This window comes from Rhinolophus ferrumequinum, chromosome 7, assembly GCF_004115265.2.
Source record: "Rhinolophus ferrumequinum isolate MPI-CBG mRhiFer1 chromosome 7, mRhiFer1_v1.p, whole genome shotgun sequence".
Classification (NCBI taxonomy): domain Eukaryota; kingdom Metazoa; phylum Chordata; class Mammalia; order Chiroptera; family Rhinolophidae; genus Rhinolophus; species Rhinolophus ferrumequinum.
The window spans coordinates 39,974,582-39,998,822 of NC_046290.1; the positions used below are offsets into that span (position 1 = coordinate 39,974,582).

General features: G+C 35.9%; 1 protein-coding gene across 1 annotated transcript in view; it reads left to right on the forward strand.

Annotated features, from left to right (window-relative positions):
- Positions 1-24,241, forward strand: part of IPO11 (importin 11) — a 155,017-nt gene that overhangs the window by 125,990 nt on the left and 4,786 nt on the right. The window contains exons 29-30 of the mRNA XM_033110715.1: positions 3,856-3,951; positions 9,557-9,641. Coding sequence (XP_032966606.1) covers positions 3,856-3,951; positions 9,557-9,641 — 181 coding nt within the window. The remainder of the gene's footprint in view (positions 1-3,855; positions 3,952-9,556; positions 9,642-24,241) is intronic.

Here is a 24,241-nt window from a genome sequence, read left to right on the forward strand (position 1 = left end):
TTAAAATGTTACTTTTACACATTTGGAGGGAGCATTTTAATAATATTTACAAAAGGAGATAAAGAAATTATAACTTCTTAATGCTCATTGCCTCCTTGAAACTTATTATGCTTATTGCCTCCTTTAACGGTCTGTTCTTTATGTCGGGAAAATACAAGCCTCTTGTGGCTTTTTGTTATCCCTAATATTGGGGGATACTTTTCCCAGACCATTTAATGAGTGGTAATTGAGGCACATCCTCTTGAGTGCTGTTTGAACCGGAATGCTTTGAAGATAATTACTGTATAACTTCTCCTTTTACTAGCCCAGACTGTGGCATGGACACTTGCTTTCCATTCTCTTTAGTCCTTCTTTTCTAGAGTCAACTCTTTTCATTGAAGCCAGCTAGCATGCCTTTCTACTCTGGACCATAGTCATTCTCCCCCCTTTCCTGAACTTAAAGTCTGTGCCTTACCCTCTCTGGCACTTAATACCGTGTTTCCCCGAAAATAAGATGTAGCTGGACCATCAGCTCTGATGCGTCTTTTGGAGCAAAAATTAATATAAGACCCAGGCTTATATAAGACCCAGCCTTATAGAAGATCTGGTATTATATATATTATATTATATCATATCATATATCATATCATATCATATTATACCTGGTCTTATGTTATATTAAAATAAAACTGGGTCTTATATTAATTTTTACTCCAAAAGACACATTGAGCTGGTGGTCCACCTACGTCTTATTTTCGGGGAAACACGGTAGGTATTCCAGGGTGAGCATGGTTTTTCCCCATCTACTGTAATTCACCCCCTGACCCCAACTCCAGCTAGATCTCTGCCTCTTGTTTCCCTTTCTGTGCATTGTGGGTCACATTCCAATGAAAAAAATGACTAACCGACTGACTGACTGAGGTTGCCTCACCTCCCTTCCCTTTTTCCAACTAGACAGCCCCCTGTCTAAGCCTCTTACTTGGTACAGCTAGAAATCCGGCTGGAGGCAGGGGAGGGAAGGGCGAGGGTGAACACCAGTGATCACATGACTGAGTTCTCCAAGCCTGAATAAGCGTGGGCCAGGACAGTAGTCCTTCTTCCTGAATAGCCCGTACAGGCTGAGCAGAGGTTGGGCCGGGATCATGTGGCATGTGTCCAGTCTGCTGCTGTGAATATCATTACCCATTCTTTAATTTTCTTAACACTTTTTTTTTTTTTTTGGTCCATCATTCACTAATTCTGTCTTTTGGTTTTCTATAAATCTCAGTTTCCTGAACTCATTAGATTTTTCTCAGAACTTTCCAAACTTTATTCTGGTTCCAGCAGTGTCATCTAAATAATCTCGTCTTTTACAAGAAAGGGGTGAAGTTAGTGATTTTGGCAAGAATTGTGCCATCAAAGGTTTATTCTACCCATGGTGCAGCTTTTACAATCTGTTCTCAGCCTGAAGGCTCGGTCCTATGAAAGTGCCTGTGTGAACTGAGGCATAGGCTCTAGAACTGTATCTTTTTTTAATTCAGTGTATTGCTAATTACTTTTTTCTAATTACATATAGCAAAGATATAACATCTTACCTTCTCAAAATAATGTGTGCCCATGCTGGTAGCACCAGCATTGATCAGCGTGATAATTTAAAGTAAAACCTATAATCCAATGAGCTAGTTGTCAGATTAAACTGTTTTTCTCTTTATTATACTCTGTTGTAATTAACATTCACCCTCTCATACTCACGTTGCCAGATATCTGTTGGGAAAGTTCATAATCAGTCTTTTGAGGAAATACTCAGAAATTTTATTGACTTGTGAAATTTCTAGTTTTCCTCGAAGGTGTGGGGTTGATGCTTGGAGGTGATGTAAATAGAGGAGGCCACTGCCAGAGTGGATTGTTCCTAAGAAATATTGACGTAAAGCCCTGTAAAGAGCCTTAGAAGCTATAGTCTGAAGGGTTTTGTCTTTTTCATCTAATTGAGATCAGTGGCTGATCGCTGTGCACAGTGCCACTGTTAATCAGGAATCTCAGCCCTGACTCTTAGTGTGTGTGATGGATTAGTGGTGAATTACCCTGCGGTGGGAAGGGAGAATGGCTGCATTCCTCCCCCATGTATTTGCCGTCCCTGAGTCTAGCCTTCGTTTTACAGACAAGGAGACCCAGCGTCTGAGAAATGAATTAACTTCAGTAGGGTTGCACTTGAGAGGCTGAACTTTTAGTGCAAAATCATGGTTTTCTAATTCTTTTTCTCCAGGGTGTTTTCTCACCAAACCAAATAAGGTAGACCGTATGTATGTTCCTTTCTTGACAGATTTTTTCAGTTCTTACATAAAGGAAGTACAGTGACGTCAAAAACCTATACTCCTGCAATAGAATGTTATATGCAGATTAAGATGTATCAGAATGATATCAACTAGTTATTATATGCCCATCTGGTGACTTAATTCTTTACAACTTGATCACATTTGAATGTGTAGACAGTTTTGACTTTACAAAGGTGGGAATATGACCCAAAGTGTGCTGACCTTGGGAATTACTTTACTGAGCGTTTAATACTTTAGTTATGCATGTTAATGCAGTATGAGAAACCCATCTATCCCTTGTAGGGAGGATACTGTATGTTCCCTGGAGACAAGTTATAATTTATTCAGTTAGTTTTAAATTCAAATAGTATAATTTAGAGTGCCAGTTGATGGTGATGTACTTCTGCTTTTTTAAATTCGGGTTTATTAAGGTGTAGTTTCCATACAGTAAAGCCCATTTTAAGCGTACACTCTGACAAATGTACATCCTATGTAATCACTACCACACTCAAGATATAGAACACCAGAAAGTTCCCTTGTGGTTTTTTCCTGGCAACCACTGACCAAATAACTGCCTTTTCAGAAAGTCACATAAATGGAGTCATACAGTACGAGGATGTGGCCTTTGGAATCTGTTTCTCTTAGTGTAATGTTTTTGAGATTTATCCAAGTTGTTGCGTGTGTCTGGAGTTTATTCCCTTTTATTGCTGACTGCTATTCCAGTGAATAAGTGTTCCGTAGATTATTTATCCATTCATTAGTTGATAAACATTTGAGTCATTTGCAGTTTTGGATTTTTATGAATAAAGTTACCCTAAATATTCACATACAGATCTGAGAGTACTCATTTTGGTCTTGGGTAAATACCTAGGGACGGGATTACTTGGTTATATGGAGTGCATTTAACTTTACAAAAATTGCCTGTATTTTCCAAAATGGATGTGCCATTTTTTATTCTTACCAGCAATGTAAGGAGGTCCTATTGTTTCTTTCTCATCTCTGCCAACACTTGGTATTGTTTACTTTTAATTAAAACTTCATTGTGGTTTTAATTTGCATTTCCCAGATGACTAATGATTTGAGCATCTTTTCGGTACTGATATGACATCTATACATATTCTTTGGCAAAGTGTCTGTTCAAATATTTGCCCATTTTTAAATTGGGTTATTTGTCTTACTGAGTTTTCAGAGTTCTTTATGTATTCTGGATACAAGTCCTTTGTCAGATACATGTACAAATATTTTTTCTCAGTCTATGGCTTGTCTTTTTCTTGATGGTGGTATTTAGAAGAGTAGAGATTTTAATCTTTAATGTTATCTTTTTAGTTATAAAATCAACACAAGACTATTATAAACAATATTAAAGTATCTCTTTCTTACGTAATCTACTCTTCTAGAATTTAAACACACGAATATCTAGTGAAAGAGAAAATTTTAATGTTTTTTGCAAGATAAAATTTCTGCTTTAAGAAATATATTCTGAAAGTATCTTCTGTATTTTAGAACTGAAATTTCTCTTCATGTTCAAGAGGTTTGCCTGTTGAAATACTCCAGTTTGACCTGTTTTGCTCTTCTTTTATTCTAGTGTTATCCAAGATAAATTCTGTGGGATTATAAACATCTCAGTGGAAGGCCTGCATGATGTCATGACGGAAGATCCTGAAACAGGAACTTATAAAGAGTAGGTGGATCATTTAATTAATTGTACTTGGACAGTTACTTTGGGGGTAATTAATTATAACCTGCATGATTTTTGTTCATCACCACCATATACTAAGAACAGTATAGCAACTTTTTAACTGTGTCTCCTATAAAGAAACATTTTTATTATTTTTATTATAATATTTATTTTATTAATCTTGAGATCAGCTTTATTTTATTGTAGTGAAATTCTGAATTAGGCTTTTTTGGTCTAATTATTTTATGATTTGACATTATGTTTTAAAAGACAATCCAACTGTATTTTAGCATGTGAATTCTTTTTTAAATATTTTTTTAATATATTCTTTCTTTCAACGAACAAAGTTTTCCTGACTTTCAGGCAAATTCTGGGGAAAAAGGGATGGGTAAGCATCCTGGTTTTGTATTTGCCTGGTTGAAGCATCGCTGGCACCAGGTACTTAACTAGTTCCAAAAGAGAATAAAATTATATTCTTAGAAGAATAGTCAAAAGTCATGTTATCAGGAATGCTGATAATCTTAGGTTTACATTGTGTTTCTCCGAAAATAAGACCTAACCGGAAAATAAGCGCTAGCATGATTTTTCAGGACGACATGCCCTGAACATAAGCCCTAATGCATCTTTTGGAGCAAAAATTAATATAAGACCCGGTCTTATTTTCAGGGAAACACGGTATAACTATTAATTTGAAATTCTTTTTAAAAATTAATCATTGTATGCTTTTGTAGCTTGTACAATTGTCACACCTTTTATTTCTGTTGATAAAGGGCATGTTTCATTCAGTGATAAGCATGGCTTCATGAGATTCCAGACCACTTGAGTTCTCCTCAGTAGTGTTTTGAGCCTGTTTTCTTTGCAGTTTATAAAACCATCTGTAGCAAATGGGAAAGATTGCCGTTTGAATCATATTTTGTTGAAAAATATAGAAAGCAGATATGTGTTGTTGAATCTTGTTAACCATATATAAACAAAATGTGTCTGGCATGTAATTTAACTTTCGAGAACATAGGAATTCAGATAAAGTAAAAACCTCAAACTTTCGTGGTTACAAACCAATTTTTGTTTTCTTCAGATAAATGCCCAGAAGTGTCATTGCTGGATCATAATGGTAGCTCTATTTTTAATTTTTTGAGGAACCTCCATACTGTTTTCCATAGTGTCTGCACCACTTTACATTCCTGTCAGCAGTGCACAAGGGTTCCCATTTCTCCACATCCTTGCCTTGCCTACATTTGTTATTTCTCATTTTTTTGATAATAGCCGTTCTAACAAGCCTGAGGTGAGATCTCACTGTGGGTTTGCTTAGCATTTCCCTGATGATTAATGATGTTAAAGCTCTTTTCATGTACCTGTTGGCTATCTGTATGCATTCTTTGGAAGAATGTCCATTCCGATCTTCTGCCCATTTTTTAATTGGATTTTTTTTTTTGGCCATTGAGTTGTATGAGTTCCTTATATATTATGGAACCCATCTCAGATGTATGATTTGCAAATATTTTCTCCCTCTCAGTAGGTTGCCTTTCCATTTTGTTGATAATTTCCTTTGCTGTGCAGAAGCTTTTTAGTTCTATCAAACTATTTAGTTTTGCTTTTGTTGCCTTTGCTTTTGGAGTCAGATCCAAAAAAATTGTCAAGACTGACGTCAGTGTGCTTACCGCCTATGTTTTCTTCTAGGACTTTTCTGAAACCAAGGTTTCATCCATTTTAACTTAATTTTTTGTGTATGGTTTAAGATAGTGTCCAGTTTTATTCTTTTGCATGGATTTCTTTATTTCTTTATATGTTTGTATTTTAGTAGGTAGAATTCTTATTTCATTAAAGCAGGAAAATATATTAATGAGGCTTGGAGTTTGCCTTTGCTTGTCTTTAGTTAGAGTGGTTTCCCTTTTTTCCTTAAATAATATTTTGTTTTTAGGCAGTTTGGACATGAGATTGACAACCCCTGGCCAATGTTTGAGAAGTAAAAAGGAAGAGATGGTTTAGTCAACATTTTAGGATGCTTAGGGTCACTAAAATTTATTAGAAAAAGACTCAAATTGTGGTTTTTATAGCTAGAGAGTGTAAAACTGAAAGGAAGTAGTAGTTTTATTTGAAACAAAAGTAAAATTTAGGCTCTATAAGCATTTTCCTCTCCTTCAGTTGATATGTTGACTCACTAGACGATTCTTCAGAATAAAATAGAGAATACAAAAAGAACTTTTGTTTCCCTGATCCTTACATTTTCACTTGTATGTTATCCTAATTGGTAGAGAAGTCCCATTGACCTCCTGGGGGCCACGCTCCAATTTTCCCTTTCTGATCCATTCTGCCCTACTTCTTGAAATTAAAAGCCCATTTTCTTACAGAATTAAGTTGATGGGGCACCATTGTGTGCTTCCCTCAATTTATATTACTGGCCTTGTCTCTTACCTCCCTAGACTCTTCATTATCCCCCATATGTGCCAGTTCCTTTTATACACATTGCTTGACTCATAACAGTTTTTCTACTTGACATGCCATGCCCTCAGTCTTGTCTTGCCCTGCTTGGCAAATATCTACCCCTACGAGTCCTTTCTGAACTCTCAGGAAGAATTCATTGCATCCTTCTCCGTTCCTTCATGGCACTTTGTCTCTACTGCTCATTTAGTTAGCTGCTTATATTCAATCTAGTCGCCATGAGAGGATTTGAAGCAACACATAAAAAAAAGATGTGCTTATTCCGACCAAAAACTATTAACACCAGATTGAAGGAATTTAAAGAAGAATCTTGGATTGGAAAACCTGTGGCCTATGCCTGTAAAACTGAGCCCTGAGCCTGCTAACTACCAGGGTAAGAAGGGAAACATTAGGAATTACATAGTTCCTGTGTTCAAATACAAGTGAAATGGGTGTCGCAGGAGAGGGAGGCTGCCTGGGCATGAGCGCAGAAATGAGTTTGTGATAAGGTATTTATACAAGGAACTGCAAAAGATTTTTAGCTATAAGTAAGAGAAACTGTGAGTCAACTGGCTTTAGCCATAAAGAATTAGTTATCTCTGACAACAAAACAACTGTAGGTCTGTGGCTCTAGGATTAACTATTTGGGTCTTCACATCTTCAAAGACCCAGGTTGTTTGCGCTCCATCCCCTCAGCACCTTAACTTCGTTTGCAGGTAACTTTCCCTCACTAAGTAGCTCTAGGCATTACAGTTCGTGCCAGTGCCAAGGCCAGACAAGTAATCTCTTTCCTTACATCTTTTTTTTTTAAACATCAAAGGAAACCTTTCCTAGAAGCCTTTTCATTAGACTTCTCTTCAAGTGTAATTGGCTAGGATTTCTTTAACACACTCCTGTTGAAAGCAGTTATTGACCAGGGGAATAGAATTGTCGTGGCTGCTTATTGAGTCACTGGGACTGGGGCTGCACCGGCGTTTTCCGAAGCCTGTGGTGGCCTGGAAGAGGAGGCTGACTGGACCAAGGCAGTGCGCCTTCCGCCAGAAAGGAGCACGCTTATACAGGCAACTCAGCTGTCCCCCGCACAGACCAACTGAGTAGTGCTGTCAGTTCTAGTTTTATTGTGACACTCAGAAGTGAGTCTGTGTAGATTAAATGAAAGGTGTCATTACAAGTACTGTTTAAACATAATAATAATTGAAAAGGGTTCATGTTGCATGCTAACACTTTTGGTTGTATTTGGCTGGTTGGAGGTTCCTGTTGGGAAGAGTCTGACGCAGTGGGCTAGAGTGAGAGGGGCGGGGGGCTGCCTCTGTTCACACCGTCGGGCATCCCCAGTTTCAACTGCTGTGATTATTCATTACTGTTACTATTGTTACATTCATAGCCCGTACATTTTAGCTTAGTTGAAATCACTTCATTCTCACCATGCCTTTTATGTAAAGTGTGACTCCTTATCTTTAATCTTTGTCAACAAAATAAGATTGAACTTTTTAATTGGAGATTTTCCTGTGGGAGAGAATTTTAGCATTGGTCTTGTCAATTCACAGATTTTTTTTTTTCATTGTCCACCTTCCAGAGTCCAAATGAGTGCTATTTGCAGAATTGCAAAGCAAAAATATTCTGCCCTTTGGGTAATATGTTATTAGTGGGAAAAAATATATATGTGTATGTGTATATTGATATCCAGAATATACTTTATTACCATGATACATCTTTTAATTTCGAGAAGGGAGAACGAAGAGTTTTTACTATACAAATAAGTTAACAGATTTTGTAATTCAGGAAAGAATTTGTTGCAATATAAAGCATACATACTTCCAAGGAGACCTAGCTTCACTGTGTTAGAATTCAACTCTATAGCAAGCATATAATAACTAGTGTGAAGGAACCATTCCCATCTTATTATTTAGTTCTAAAATACAAACTGGGATCTAGAATTTTTCTAGATATCTCATTTTATTAAATAGCTTTAGAATTGAGATAATAATGTCATGATTTTCTCACTTTGTGTCAGAGTCCACTAGCCAATTAGTTGTGCTACATTCATTACATTATGTCCCAGGGGATGGAAGCTGCAGCTCCAAGAGGTTAAGGTCGTGCAGTGAGATACAGATTGAGCTCTTGCTGTTTTTCAGGGTTTCTTATTTTCAGTTTAAGGTTCTTACTCTTTGATCTCACCAGTGTTACTGACTGGGTCAGAGGCATTTGTTCCAAAAAAATTTTTTTAATGGTGAGGAATAGGAAGAAAAGGACACTCTGTCCCCTGCAAGAGTGATTCTGATCCGATCAAGTTTCTGGTGTCAGCACCTGTCCATAACCATGAGTTAAAAGTTATTTACGCAACTGAGTCAGGGATTGTCCTCCTCCTGTATTTCCTGTCCTTTCCCTGTCCTTCCCCTGTACTTGTTACAAAACATGAGCAAAACCAAACTTTCTTGGCCATAGTTTATTGGTTAGGAACGTATGACTGATAAATTATTGGATTCTACTGTTCTAAATTAGAAAACAGTGAGGTTTGTTCCATCAGCTTGATTCACTAGACAATATTCATTTCTTGTCTTCCTGGAACGAGTGTTGACTGAATAGGAAACTGTTCTATTATCTCTGCTAATGGTGAAGAGCAGTGATGCAGATAATCAGAATAAAATGATTTATAACTATCCTGCAGGTACAGGTGCTATCGGGACAAGTTCCTCTTCACATAGTAGTAATGTCATTTGGAGCAAAAAGTTGATTGTTACGTAATTAATAATGTTTTAATTATGTTATTGTTTAAATTACTGCTACTATTAGAAACATGTATAATAATCTACAGACATATGAAGATTAGTAGTAAAAAAATGAATATTAATTTTAAATATTTAAGTCATTTTTTAGAAAGATATGAAAGGGTACACCTGTGCTTTTATCAAGTGATAACATGGTTCAAAAGTTGCCTATAAATAAATTTCTTACGATTTACTACCTTCAATGGTCAAGTAAAATGCTCTAAAATTTTTTCATGTGGCCCTTTTTAAAATGAGATTTTTTTTTTTGTCATTAAATTTTTTTTTACTTATAAATCTGATTTATCTTGCTATTCCTCACATTTTGGTCCAGAGAAGCATAATGTTCTCAATGATTTTGAGGGTATGTTTTTAGTATGTTACAGACTTTAAAAAATTTATTTAAAACTTTTTTTTAACTGCAGCTGTATGTTGATGTCTCATCTTGAAGAACCAAAAGTAACAGAAGATGAAGAACCACCCACAGAACAGGATAAGAGGAAAAAAATGGTAAGTTACAAAAGTAGCTTCTAAAAATTTGAGAGAACCGTCACCATAGGTTTTTCTATAGGTTTGAAAATATCTGTTCATCCATTTATCCATCCATTCATCTATTCATAGATCCTTTGTTGGAAAATTAATGTAAGCTAACTGTCTTGAAAATTTGAAGTGTATTCCTGAAACAGATGAATTTTATTTTTTGTACAGGAAGTAAAGTTTAACGCTCAATCTGAAATAATTGTTTCTTGTCTTAGCAAAGCAGAGGGTTTACTCTTTTACTTATAGAAAACATGTGACCCTCAAACCTTATTTAGGTTGTAATACTAATAATCTTGAATTTTTAAATACTTACTTTGATACGTGAATATAAAATAAACTTTTCCCCCTTTTTCTCTTGGAATCACTTCTAGTCTCCTAGTCTCACCAGTTACTAACTTCATTGTGGCTTCTTTTCCTCATTTGCAAATGAAACAACAATAATATCTACCTCAAAAGTAGAATAAATTAATTAGTATGGAAATGGTCATGGGATAATGCTAAACACCTAGTAATTATTATGTGTTAGCTACCACTGTTGTTTTAGTCTGCTTAGGTGAGTCACTCCTTGAATTATCCCACATTAACCCGCAAGAGCTTCGTCCTCGATGTATGGCTAATACTACACTGCTCTAACTGCCTTCTTTTAAACTGTTTGAGTTTAATCCATTTTACTTTGCTTTTATGCTAGAGATCATCTCCTAGTAGCTAGTGTAGAGGAAAATATCCCAGGATTCAGACGACCCGAATTTTAGTCCTGTGTGTGCTGTTAATTGTGACCTTGAGCTAGGTCGCTTGGTCTCTTGAGAGCTTTGTCTCATCTGAGAAATGAAGAGAAAATTGGAATAATTGATTCTCAGGGTCTGTGAGCTGAAAAATGATTTTGTTTTATTTTTTTAGCTCTTACTACCATTCCTTTCCTTCCCTAATATGTAGTGTTCTAGTCAAGTATTTAATTGTGAGTGTACCTCTGGAGTTATTTCTGAAATGAGGCTGCTAATTGGTATCCTAGTAAATGGAAATTGTATTTTCTTCACTTGGAGTGATGCTAGCCTTTTGGTATAACCTAACAGTTTGTCTTACTCCTCTCTTACCTCCTCTTTTTTCAGGCATTGACTATGTCATTCAGTGTTACAGAAAAATATAGTGACATTATTTTTCATAAGATTCTGAACTTGTCAGTGAATAATAGGTATTCTGGAAAGAGTCGTCAGCTCTTTGCAAACTTTATTAACCTCAGTTAGTCTGGTAGATCTCTCCTAGCAAATTAATCTACCCAGGTCTGTTTCTCATTGTATGTGGAATACCCAGTAACATCATATAGTGGTATTTTTAATTCTAACTTTATTTTGACGGTAAGGGGAATATTACCTCAAGAGCAGTGTAGGAACATAGTTTTAGCAATAACACTTGAAGTTTCTTGATTAAATTTTGTGATCCTAAATTTTATGAGAGAGCTAGTAATTTTTTCGTTATTCTAATGATAGGTAGTATTGCTTTATAGAACAACTTATTTTTTTAAGGGGCTGGTTTTATTTGAAATAGCTATTTGATGTAGAGATTCATATTGTCATCTCTACTAAGATTTTCAGTGCCTCAGACTTATTAGGTTGGTGCAAAAGTAATTGCAGTTTAAAAGGTTAAAAATAATTGCAAAAAACGCAATGACTTTTGCAACCACCTAATAACTCTTAGTCTTATGCTGATGATACCACAGCGTTTATGATTAATACTGGGATTATGTATTTCAATTTTGAATAAATGTAATTGTGAATACAGTGCTAATTTGTCAATAACTTTTTAATAAAAACAAAATTGGTTTCACTATGTCTTCAGGGTTACAAATATAAATGATGTATCTTCACTAATTATATCATTCTTGTACTGTGATGTCTTTAACATTAGAAACTTTTTGAGAACTGTCTAGATGTGTCTTGGTTGTACTTTCAAATGGAAGTCTTTGCTGATAGATGATTGTGAATTATTATTTAAAAGGAAAACCAATCAAACATCAAAGGGTTTTTTCATTTTAAAATGAAATGGTTTATTTACTAGGAAGGAAAAGTATAGCTGCTTGGTTCCAAGATTACATAATTGAAAGATTGATTTAATTACTGTCTTTGTTGTCTTAAAGTGGCCCCTTAAATGTGGAGCCTGCATTCCATCAGCTGTTTGGTGGAGGACAGCAGTGGTCGTTGTAAGATCTGGGCTGAGGGGGTAAAAAAACACCCGAAACTACCCAAGGAAAGATACATATGGTAGAATTGGTGGAAAATATCATGCAAACTGTTTATAACTGTTCCCTGTGTTAAGAAGCTAGAAGATTGAACATGTGCAGTCGGCACATGGAAGATAATTTTCAAAAGACTCAAATCATATTTCTAGGAATTAAAAACTGTAATATCCCCACATCATATATGCTTTAGGCAAGAGAGGTTAATTTCCTGCAGTATCTGGTGGGATTGATACAGATTAGGTATCACAGAAGAAAAATATTACATTGGTGCAAAAGTCATTGCAATTACTTTTGCACCAACCTAATATTAATGAACTTAAAGGTATAGCAATAGAAACTATACAAAATAAAACAGAAAAAAAGACTGAGAGAAAAAAAGAATCGTAGGACATCTTCAAGCAGCTTAATTGAAATTCCCAAGTACAAGTAACTGAAGTCCCCAAATGAGAGAAGGGAGAATAAAAGAAATATTTGAAGAAATAATGGTCAGAATTTTTCCAAATTTAATGAAAACTAGGATCTCACAGGTCCAAGAAGCCCAGAGAACTCCAAGCGTAGGAAACAAGACTACACCAAGGCACATCATCATCGAATTGCTACTTACATCCAGTGTTAAACAGAAAATCTTTAGAGTAGGCAGGGGGAATCAAGAGACTCATTATACAGAGAGGAAAAGAGAGAAACAATAGCAGACTTGTCATCAGGAACAGTGCAGGCAAATTGACAGCAGAGCAGTATCTTTAAAGTTCTGAAAGAAAAACACTGGTTCTCTTCTTTTCACATTACTAAGTAATCTTTTGGAATAAATTTTTACTATTGAAAATAAAAAATTGTTTTATTTAATTCCTACTTAATTCACAAACTTTTCAAACTTTATTGTAATGACAATGGAAGATATCCTGTCTTCTGATTTTTCTTGACTGCGTGACAATGTGAACTATGTACAGGGGAGTCACATAATCCATAACAGTGTCATAGGGGACCCCTGAAAATCTATTATAGTGATTGTCAGATTTATTTTACTTATTACTGGATACTTTTTATACTAGCGTTTGAATGAAGCTACAAAAATATAGGCTTGAATGCTTTATAATCATTAACAAAGGACTACGTTGTGGCTTGCCATCTGATTCTTTTTCCCCCTTCAAATCTGCTGAGATGATTTCATTTTTTTCCATCAGCCTTTGATACATAGTAATCTTTAAATTTTATAGATATGTAATAGGAAAAAGCCAGCTATTCAGAAGCTGGTTTGTTAGCAAGAAAATCAGGTAGATCCAAATGGTTTATTCTGAGTATTTTTATTGATATCTAATAAAACCATTCTAAATAGGTAAAATTTGTCTCTGCTTCTTTGCCTCCTAGAAATCTTTAAAATGTAATCCTTAAACTTTAATAGTAAATGACACTTTGAAAAAATAGTGGCTATAAATTACTGCTTCTCATTTTGCAAAGAAAGCAATTGTACTGTTAAAATCCATCCATATCACTTAATTGCCGTCACTGATATGTTGATTGTCATTTATATATTTTCAGCCAGATCTGATTATCTGAAGGTCCAGTTCATTAAAAATGTGTAAAAATCCTCACACTCCTCTATTTTTTAATAGGAGTTCTCTGTTTACTCGTAGGTACCAAATAATTGTACCTGCTGCAGTTACACAACTGCTTGTCTTGACCTAACACAATGGCAATAGCGTAGCATCTTCAAAGCGAACCATTTTTCTTTTGTATTCGTTCTACATACATTTTTGAGTGCTCACCACCTGCAAAGTATTGATTTCTATACTCAGTATTTCCTTTGCGAGCATACCTGTATATATCTTCCCACAGAACCTATTTTCTGATGCATGTTGATCAATAATACATACATATTCTTTAAAAATTTTCAATAGCATTAGCTTATTACAAAACCAGTTTCTTAAAATGGGAGGATTTACTTGTTTTTTTTTATATCTATGCTTAGATTCTACCTTCTTCTCTATTAACTGACTGTTGTCATACTGCTGTTAGTACGTCCTTATCTTCATTTCCAGGTCATGCTGAAACATACAAAGGGCTGTCATAGGGCGCATAACTTTACCTAGTGCTGAAAGTGTAAAAAATAGTAAATATTTCAAGTTGTAGATTGAACGTAACTTTCCTAACCAAGTGAGACCCTCAAAATCAATGTTAAACTTACTCCAAATCTTAGAAATACACTGTTGCAGTGGGTAATTCAGCTCTTACAACCCGCAGAGTTGCAAGTGACATGAAAACAATCCAAGAGGATAGGAAATAATGAATTGAAATCGTCCAGCTGAGGTGTAAGAAAGACAGAAATTGATAACCAGACATCCTCCTGAGATAGCAGTTCTTTTCTGGGACAGAACTAAAATGTTAATCAAAAAATAGTTTGAGATCCGGAGGTTAAGATCTTTCACAGTAGGCTACACACTAGTAATCAAAAGACACTGGAAATAAAATTCTATTGAAAATGCCCTTGGAACTAAATAAAGTGGTGTTTTCTGAGTTTTTGTTTTTAGTTGAGATTTCAGATTAATTGCCTGCTGACATCAATATTGTTCTTGAGTATTACAAAGCAGGCAGCCTCATTATTTCTTGATTATTTATTTGAATTGTTACTAAAAACCTTAATCGGGAAGAGTTTAGTAACTGCCACTGTTCACTTCAAAGCTTTGACAACGTGGCATTGACTCTGTAAATAGTCTTTATAGATGAAGACTATGGCCCAGTATGGGAGAACGTACTTTCAGAGACTTAGCTAACGGTCCAGTGACCAATCGACTGTCTTTTTGGCAGTTTTTCCTACCTTCATTCCTTTATTTCCTTTTTGCTTCTTTGTTTTTCTCAATAAATTATCAGTAATGCTAATTGTGTTTTTCTGAGGAACCTACCTTTGAGGGACTGCTTGACCCTTCAGATGGTTCCAGTCCCAAGGTGGCTTGAGTCACCTCTAGTCTTCAAGTCTTCTCAAATGATCCACAGATCATGGAGCAGAGACGATCCACCTTTACTCTCCCCATATCAATTCCAGATCCACAGGGTCCATTAACATTAAAAAATAGTTGGTATTTTATGCTATCTAGTTTTGGAATAGTTTGTTAGGCAGCGGTCAGTAACCTGAACAAGCTTTGTACATGAAAGAAATCAGCCCATAATCCTTCATCTCTGTTTCCTTCAATTTTGTGTTTGTTTGTTTACTTGCTTGTTTGTATATGTGTTTGTTTGTTTGTTTTAAGCTGGTAACAGAGTTAAGTGTATTAGCTTGTTGCCGCAAGGGAGAATGCACACACAGGGGAATCCTATCACAATTGGTGAATCAAGGAAGAGTTTTACAGGGTTTAGGGAGCTGGAGTTAGTCATAGAATGATCTTGTCAGGGATCGGTCAGAATTTATAAACCAGTCAAATTGCTGGGACAGCCAGTGGTCTCATCTTTAACAGATGAGTCCCTGAAGTTACCATTGGATCAGTTTGTCAGTTGTTTTGGAACACATGGATCTAAATGAGCTGTGCTAAAAGAATATGGCTTTAGATTGCTTGTCTTCCATGTCATGATTTAGGATAGTTTTTCTGTTTTGGGAATCCTGGTTCAGTTTTGCGAATTGTGGTCTCTGCTTCAATTCTCAAATACCCCCTCACAGCTATCAGCAGGGCTTTTTTTTTTTTCCTTGTCATTTAATATTTCATCAAACTCCATTTTTGAAAAATGAACTGTTATCTTCTGGGGATGTGATTAGTCCAGATCTGCATTGCTCTTTGAGAGGTCATATTGTGTATTGAGTTTTCAGTGGTCGTTGCTGTCATCTCTTTCATCATCAGCAAACTGTTTTTGACTTTGTTCTCTCACTTTTCTGCTGTTGCGTTTGGTTTTTGTGTTGTACTTAGAATGGCTACCCACTCTCAAGAACATAATTTTTCTTGTTACAGGTTTACTTATTTCATTTAATATTTAAGTCAACCGGAAACTTTTTATTAAAAGAATAAAGTGTCAATATTTTTAAAAAATATATAGTTAGCCTCTATCACGAAACTAATCAGTAGCTTATCTTTACTATTTTGAAATGCCACCTTTATCAGATACTACACTGCCAGATTTCAAAACTCCAAATTGTAGTCTTTTGACCTGACGATTGTAATTACTATAACCTAACAATGTAGTTTAGTACTCATTAATGATGTTTCTGAGGATATTTTACTTGAAAATTCAGAATTATGTAATTTTTAAGATAAACTGAGCATTTATTAAAGAATTCTTAAAACTCTCAGTCTAAAATGAGAAAGAGTTATTCTTACTGGAAAACAGCTAAAACAGTATCATTTGAAAGTCAGAGGCATAAAACTGGCTATTTTAATGCTAAGAATTACTGGTTTAGTTTTCTTATAGGATATTTCTTAGATCAATCTAATAATACTGTGGCTTTTTTTTTCAAGCAGTTCATTGAAAGCAATTGCTTCTTTGTGGTTCTTAGTCTAACTGTATGGCATGAATAAAGACATAGGTTGTATCAAAAGCTGAGGTGTACTACCATGATTCAGAGTCAAATGAAGGAAATATGAGGAAGAATTGGATGCTAGGTCTAGCAAATTTCTTAAACTCCTAAGTCAGCAGTTAACAAAAGCTGTCTACTAGAGATTTGAGTGACCTCTGTTCAGGAAAGATCTGACCTTTGGTAACCAGGTGTTGACTGTTTGCTTTGTAACTGGTTTTAAAACTCTGCTTGTTCTCATTTCACTATGAATTTATTCCTTGAACAAAAACAAGTGGAATTCTCAGAGATTGGTATAAACTCATTTACGAATATTATAGATGTCGTTACTGTGGTTACTTCATTTTTATGTGAACTGAATGTTAATTGGCTTAGTTCTCTGAGATGGAAGTAACTCCATCAATGAAAGGTAAATAGCACAGATATTTTGAAATGATTGAATTGTGTTGTTTTCCAAATATTTGTCATAGGGTTACATCTTTGTTGATCACAATGCTGTTGCTTTTTGAGAGTTTTGCATTTGACGTCCACAGGTAATTTAGTAGTGGGAGCACTGCTGTGGGGTTGTTCCTGTGTTTTGTGCCAAGCCTGCCTACTAAAATAAATACACAATGTAGTTGAAATCATGCATGAGATCATTTCAAGTATCTAGCAAATTTAGGTTAAACAGCCATGGAACAGTATTTCCCTTCCCAGAAATAGTAAGTTAATGTAGGTCTTAAAATACTGCAATTTCTTTCACAATTTTGCTGTATCAGCAGATGGTTAAACTGGAAAGTTTTCATTCCCCGTTCACTCCCATCATATTGTCATTTTTTACAAATCATTGATGGTTTACAATTTGATGAAATGATAATCCCAGTTTCTGAAATAGAGGGAGGGCGCTGACTGACTCATTATTACCCTTTCTTGCCTCGAGAGTCTCTTTCAGCAGTTTCTATTTATAGCACTTAAACATCCAATCCTTCACCTGATAGCTTGACCTCGTAGAACATTTTATCAAGAAACTTGAGATTCTCATAAGATTTGCTCAGTGATCTCACTTCTTGGAACCACAGAGGCAATTGGAGCATTTCCCGTCGACGGCTCACACTTGTGATGTGCAGATTCCTGAGTCCCTTTAATACAGTTATAGGCAGAAATAAATGATAGTCACAAAACTCAGATAGTATAGATGTCATCCAAAGATGACATTTAGGTTGTAAATAGAAATCTCATCTGATATTTTTCTCACAGTTTCTCTTTATCCTCTTCCCATTCCCTATCACCTGAAAACTACATATGATTGAATTAATGTGTTGTGGCACATATTTGGTTTTATAGTATAGTCTCTCACAAAGTGGACAAACATGAGTATGAATAATATTTCTGAGAAGGAAGTAGTAGAATCAAAGCCATTTTTAAATAGTAGCATGTTGAGATACCTAGCATGCTGTTGTTTTCTAATTTAGTAACATTGGCAGTACACTCTTAAATATCCTATTACACTGTGTTATGTAGTCATTTTACTTTGGTGATGAATGGAAGGAGGACATCACTATTATTTGTAAATTTAGTTATGTATTAGCATTGATTTTTTTAACGTAAAGAGATACCTCCTTTTCTGAAAATCGAATGGAGATAGACCTTAATTTACAGCTAAAATTGGTTTATAGTAGAAATGCTTTAATAAAACCTGTAAAGAGTCATTTCAAATGGCAGCGTATTTCTGTAGCATTCTAAAAATGCACTGAGGATCCTAACATTTCCGTTTTGTGATATCGTGTCATCCCCATGGTCTCTGAGTAAACTAATGCTAAGGATAGTCTATGTGTCATCTTATATGTTTAGTTGACTAAGATGATCTCCTAGCAGGTGTATGGTGACAGATCCGAATAATATAATCAGTAAATTTAATTTAGTAGCTGTAAATAAAAATTCTACTCTAAGAATATAACATACATTTTTTTTCATGTTCATGAAACATTTATAAAAACTGAGCATATTTTAGGCTTACAGGGAAAACTTCTAGTTTCTCAAAGTAGAAATAGTACAGGTAATATTGTCTGACTACAATGAACTAAAACTTAGTAATTCAAGAAAGGTTGAGAAAAATATTGGTTACGTAAAGTTTTTAAAACAATATTTTAAAGAGGAAGTTTGCAGTTTTCAACTAGGTGACATACTACAGTGAGATTATTATACATAAAAACACGTGGGTAAACTATAAATTATTCATACCCATAACTAATTTTATTATTAAACAAGAAAGAATGAATATAAATGAACTCAGAACTCATTTCAAGACGTTAGTAAAAGAAAAATGTCAACCTTAGGAAACCTAGAAGCCAATGCAGGGATTCTGTCAGATGCTAGTATGTCTATTCCGATTGTGCATTGAGGATCTGGGAAATAACCACACGATGGACAACCCGTTGGGCCAACTGTGAGATGGACGGGAGGTAAAACTTCACTGCTCAACTCACCTCCGTACTCCCCTCTGCTGGTGGGCCACAGTCAAGGGGTGGGGGAGTAAATATACAATATTAGTGATAAGGACACATGTAACTTCAGCTCTAGGCTAACCAATGGAAAATCTTGTCAGAATGGACAATTTTTAAATAAAACTTAGGTTACCAAAAAATAAAAATAAATAAAAAACAACCTAGGATCAGGTAGAAATAGATTGATGACCATAGAAGAAATGTTTTCAATTGCCTCCCCATTCCCCCCACCAAAGAAAACAAAAGCAGAACTCTCCCTCAGTAATGTTTCTTGTTTGCTCATTTTATAAGTATTTTTACTGGAATGTACTATCAGTTGTTTAAAAAGTGTACAGTTTAATGCATTTAATTTTACCAGTCACATTTTTTTTGCAGCAACTTATCTCCCCCTGCCCCCTTTTCCTTCCTTCTTTCCTTCCTTCCTTCCTTCCTTTCTTCTTTCATCTTCCTTTTGTATTACAAATTTTGAGGACTAGATAATGCTATGCTAGTTCAACTTATTCTAGAACTCAGAAAACTGGAAATTGTCAGGAAAAGAATAAAACAGAAAAAAGAAAAATAGGAAATTTGTTATTTAAAAATATATATATGCAAAAATTTAAATTACATTAGCAAATTTAATCCAGCGTTAAACTGAAAATTTATTCCTGATAAAATTTCTTATTGAACTAGGAATAGAGTAATGTGCCTTTAACATGATTTGTAAAATAGCTATTTGAAACTAAGCGCAAACATACCACTAGATTGTGAATGATCTAAATGCCAGAGAAAACCATCTTCTGTGACAGACCCCTCGAATCAAAGTTTAATGTAATAGTTTATTTCTTACTCAGGAAAAACACAGAAAGGAGAGGGTTAGGAGTGGATGTGTAATTCACTCAGCCATTCGGGTGACCCGTGTGTACTGAGGTGCTGCCATCTTGGCTGCTTGTCTAGCAGAAAGGTGGGGAAAAAGAATTGAGTAGTTGTTGTTTGAAAGTCCGGCTAGGTAATGACACATATCTTTTCTGCTCACATTACATTGCTGGAAATTGTGATCTATCTATGTGCCTAGGAAGAAGAGTAAAAAGGTTTGGTGATAGTCTGTCACGTGGAGTTTCTAGCCAACGTGAGGAGAAGCGAGATTGCCAGAGGCCTATGAGTGAATAAAGGTTTAAATATTGGCAAAAAAGAGAAAAAAGGCACTGCAGTTGACCCTTGAACAACATGGGGGTTAGGGGTGCTGGCCCCTGTGCAGTTGGAAACCAACGTGTAATTTTTAACCCCCATAAAAGGACTAATAGCCTTCTGTTAACCAGAAGACTTACCAATAACATAAACAGTCGATTAACATATATTTTGTATGTTTATATGTATTATGTACTGTGTTCTTACAATAAAGTAGCTGGAGAAAAGAAAATATTCATAAAATAAGGAGGAGAAAATACATTACAGTACTATCTGTACTGGTTTATTGAAAAAAAATCCTCATACAAGTGAAACTGTGCAGTTCAAACCATGTTGTTCAAGGGTCAACTGTAGTCATTAAAGTGATCGTTTAAGCCAGAAAAGTCCAAGAAAATCAGTAGATCAAGTGTGAAGAGAGTTTAATAAGGTGACCAATTAAATGACAAATGTATAGATGTATCTTGCTATTATATGCTAGCAGTAACCAGTTAGGAAAAGTAGGCAAAATAAAGGCCCCTTACAGATTTAGATTTGATTTACCTGTGACTTGGGAGAATCCTTTGGAATTCTGAAGTCTAAAACCGAAATCAAAAAGTCATTAAACTTTTGGATGGTGGAGGAGTCAGACAATAAGAAAACAAAAAAGAAAAAAAGACACCAACATTACCTAGTTTGCGTACAGTAAAGCAAAAAGGAACTAAAACAATGCCTAACTGAAGGTAAAGGAGAAAGGAAGCCCTGAAGAGTTTCTAGGAATAGCTGGTGGTAAATGGGAATTAAATTTGTAGGGCTTCGAATTACTAGTTGAAGGGTCTTTTTAAGTGTCATATGTTTTATTTAGACTATTACCTGTGTTATTATAATGAATGTAAAAATATTTAGAGGTTTTTGTTGGGTTCATTTGAGGTCTTAGACCTCAAAACTGTTTTTTCCAAAATTTTCTACAGGTGTGTTTCTCAATCTTGGATGGACATTAGAATCACTGGGGGAGCTTTAAAAAATCCTGGTGCCTGAAACCAGTTAAATCAGAATCCCCAGAAGTGGGACTTAGACAGCAGCATTTTTAAAAGTTCCTCCTATGATTCCCAGTGTGCTGCCACAGATACTGGTGGGCAGTGAGTGGTTTGAATCCTGGTAATAGCCCAGCATGAGTGGAGGTGAGGCCGCAGTTTATTCCGTGGCGTTGGGCTGAAGTAGACCAGTGATTATTGTCTAAAAGTTTTCTGCCTTGCTACGTGCTCCTTTTCCCGGTCTTTTGGCTAGAGAGCAGGCTTTTTGTAGGAGCTAGTTTTGTTCGGTGCTCGTTGGCGTTTCCAGGTTGCTGGCTTCTTCAGCTCCAAATATGGGATACGTGAGGCAAGAAGAAAGCCAGGGCGCTCCACACTGTATTGTTCCTTGGCTGCCGGAGTCCCTGACCAGTCTTCCTTCTGCATTCTTTCTTCTACCTTTTGGAGTCTTCTTAAGTTTGTTTTAAATATAATGTCCAGGGTTTTTAGTTGTTCAGTTGACCTGTGAACAACATGGGTTTGAACTGTGTGAGTCCACGTACATGCAGATTTTTTTCAGTAATTGTATTGGAAAATTTTTTGAGATTTACAACAATTTGAAAAAACTCGCAGATGAACGGCATAGCCTAGAAATACTGGGGAAAAAAATTAAGAAAAAGTTAGTTTAGGTATGTCACAAATGCATAAAATATATATAGATGTTAGTTTACTTTATCATTTAGTACTATAAAATATGCACAAATTTATAAAATGTTAAAATGTATCAAAACTCATACACAGTAACACAAGAGCATACATGGTATTGTTCTTCATGGAGAAAATTGTCAACTAATGTAAAAATACAGTATTAAATCATAACTGCATAAAATGAACGGTGGTACATACTGTAGTGCTGTAATAATTATGTAGCTACCTCTTCTTGCTATTGCAGTGAACTCAAAAGTGTTGCAAGTATCTGCTTAAAACACTGTGTGACGCTAATATCTCCTGTGAGCAGTTCGTCTCTTCAGTAAATTACATATGCCAGTAAAAGGTGATCGCACATACTTTTCATCATGTTTGGTTCACTACTGTAAACCTTGAATAACACCAGGGGACCTATATGAAGTGCCACTAGCGATGCTGAAATTGCTCCCAAAAAGCAGAGAAAAGTCATGACATGACAAGAAAAAGTTGAATTGTTTAATATGTACCATAGATTGATGCCTGCAGCTGTGGTTTACCACCATTTCAAGATAAATTAATGTTGTGTAAGGACCACTATAAGAAAGGAAAAGGAAATTTGTGAAGCCGTCGCTGTAGCTACGCCAATGGGCGTGGAAACCTTGCACTTTTTGCGAAATACCTTTTTATCACATATTGAAAATGCAGCTTTTATGTGGGTGCAGGATTGCCTATAGACTCTAATATGATTCAAGAAAAAGTGAAGTCATGACAACTTAAAGCAAAAAGAAGGTGAAGGATCTAAATATAGCTAGAGAAGTAATGCCAGCAAAGGATGGTTTGATAATTTTAGAAAGACGTTTGGCTTTACAAATGTCAAGATAACAAGGAGAAGCAGTTTCTGCTGACCAACAGGCAGCAGATGATTCCCAGACATTAAGATCATTGAGGAGAAAGAATATCTTACTGAACAGATTTTTAATGCTAGATGAAAGTGCCCTGTTCTGGGGTCTGGGGCGGGGGGAAGTACCACAAAGGACATATATTAGTAAAGAAGAGAAGGGAGCACCAGGATTTAAGGCAGGAAGGGATAGGCCAACTCTGCTGTTTCGTGCAAATGCAGTCAGGTTTATGATGAGGACTGCCCTTACCTGTGAAGCTGCTAACCTCTGAGCATTGAAGGGAAAAGGTAAACACCAGTCGTGAGTCTTTGGGTTGTACAAAAAGAAGGCCCAGGCAAGAACACTTTTGCTGGATTGGTTCCATTGATGCTCTGTCCCTGAAGCCAGGAATTTCACTGCCAGTCAGGGACTGCCTTTTAGAGTTCTTTTAATATTGGACAGTGCCCCTGGGCACCTAGAGCCCCGCGAGTTCAATACCAAAGGCTTCAAAGTGGTCTACTTCCCGCCACACACAACGTCTCTAATTTAGCCTCTTGATCAGGTCAAAAGACCTTTTACACTCAACACACGGTACTCTATGGAAAGGATCGTCAACACTATGGAAGAGAGCCCCGACAGGGAGAACATTCTGAAGGTCTGGAAGCATTCCACCATTAAAGACGACATTATTCTGGCAAAGGCTGTGAAAGCTGTCAAGCCGGAAACAGTACATTCCTGCTGAAGGACACTGTGTGCACATGTTGTGCGTGACTTCACAGTAATTGCGGCACAGCCGGTCAAGGAGATCATGAAGGAGACTGTGCATATGGTCAAATAAGGTGGGGGGTGAATGCTTTCAAGATACAGGTCTTGGAGAAAGTCAAGAGGTAATAGACATCACACTAGAGGAATGAGCAGAAGACGAGAGCTTCTTAACCAGTGCCACACATTGAGGAAGCAGGTGTAGGAGAAGCAGTACCAGAGAACAAATTGACATTAGACAGTGTGGCAGAAGGGATCCGATGATTCAAGGTGGCTCTTGACTTCTTTTATGACACAGACCCTTCTGCGATGCAGGCACTGAAACTAAAGCAAATGGTGGACGAAGGATTGGTGCCACATAGAAACATTTTTGGAGAAATGAAAAAGCAAAAAAGGATGAAGAAATTTATGATGATCTTCTCCTACTCAGTGAATAGTAGATAATCATCATGCCATACAGTTAATAAGTTTATCTGTTATGTGTGTATGAGTGTCTTCATATGAAAATCTAATTATTATACGGGGCTACATGAGACATTTTTGTGTCGTCGTTGTTGGGTAAAGATTCACCATGTACAGAACATCGTGTGCAAGACTTGTATGGCAATGGATAGGCTATCCTTCTATAGGCATAAGGTGAGTGATATTTAATATAAAATTAATAACGTTAGTTTTCTGACTGTTTTATGACTGCTTGGAACGAATTACATTATTGTACAGTATGCCTCTCTTGTAATTGGGGAAACAGCATACCAGCTTATCATCACAGGTGAGTGGTTTTTTTAAAGAAAATGTAACAATGTTTCCAGTACTGTTATGAATGTGACTGTAATACTGTATATCATAAAACTTTTATAACGATTCAGTCATTAATGTATAGGT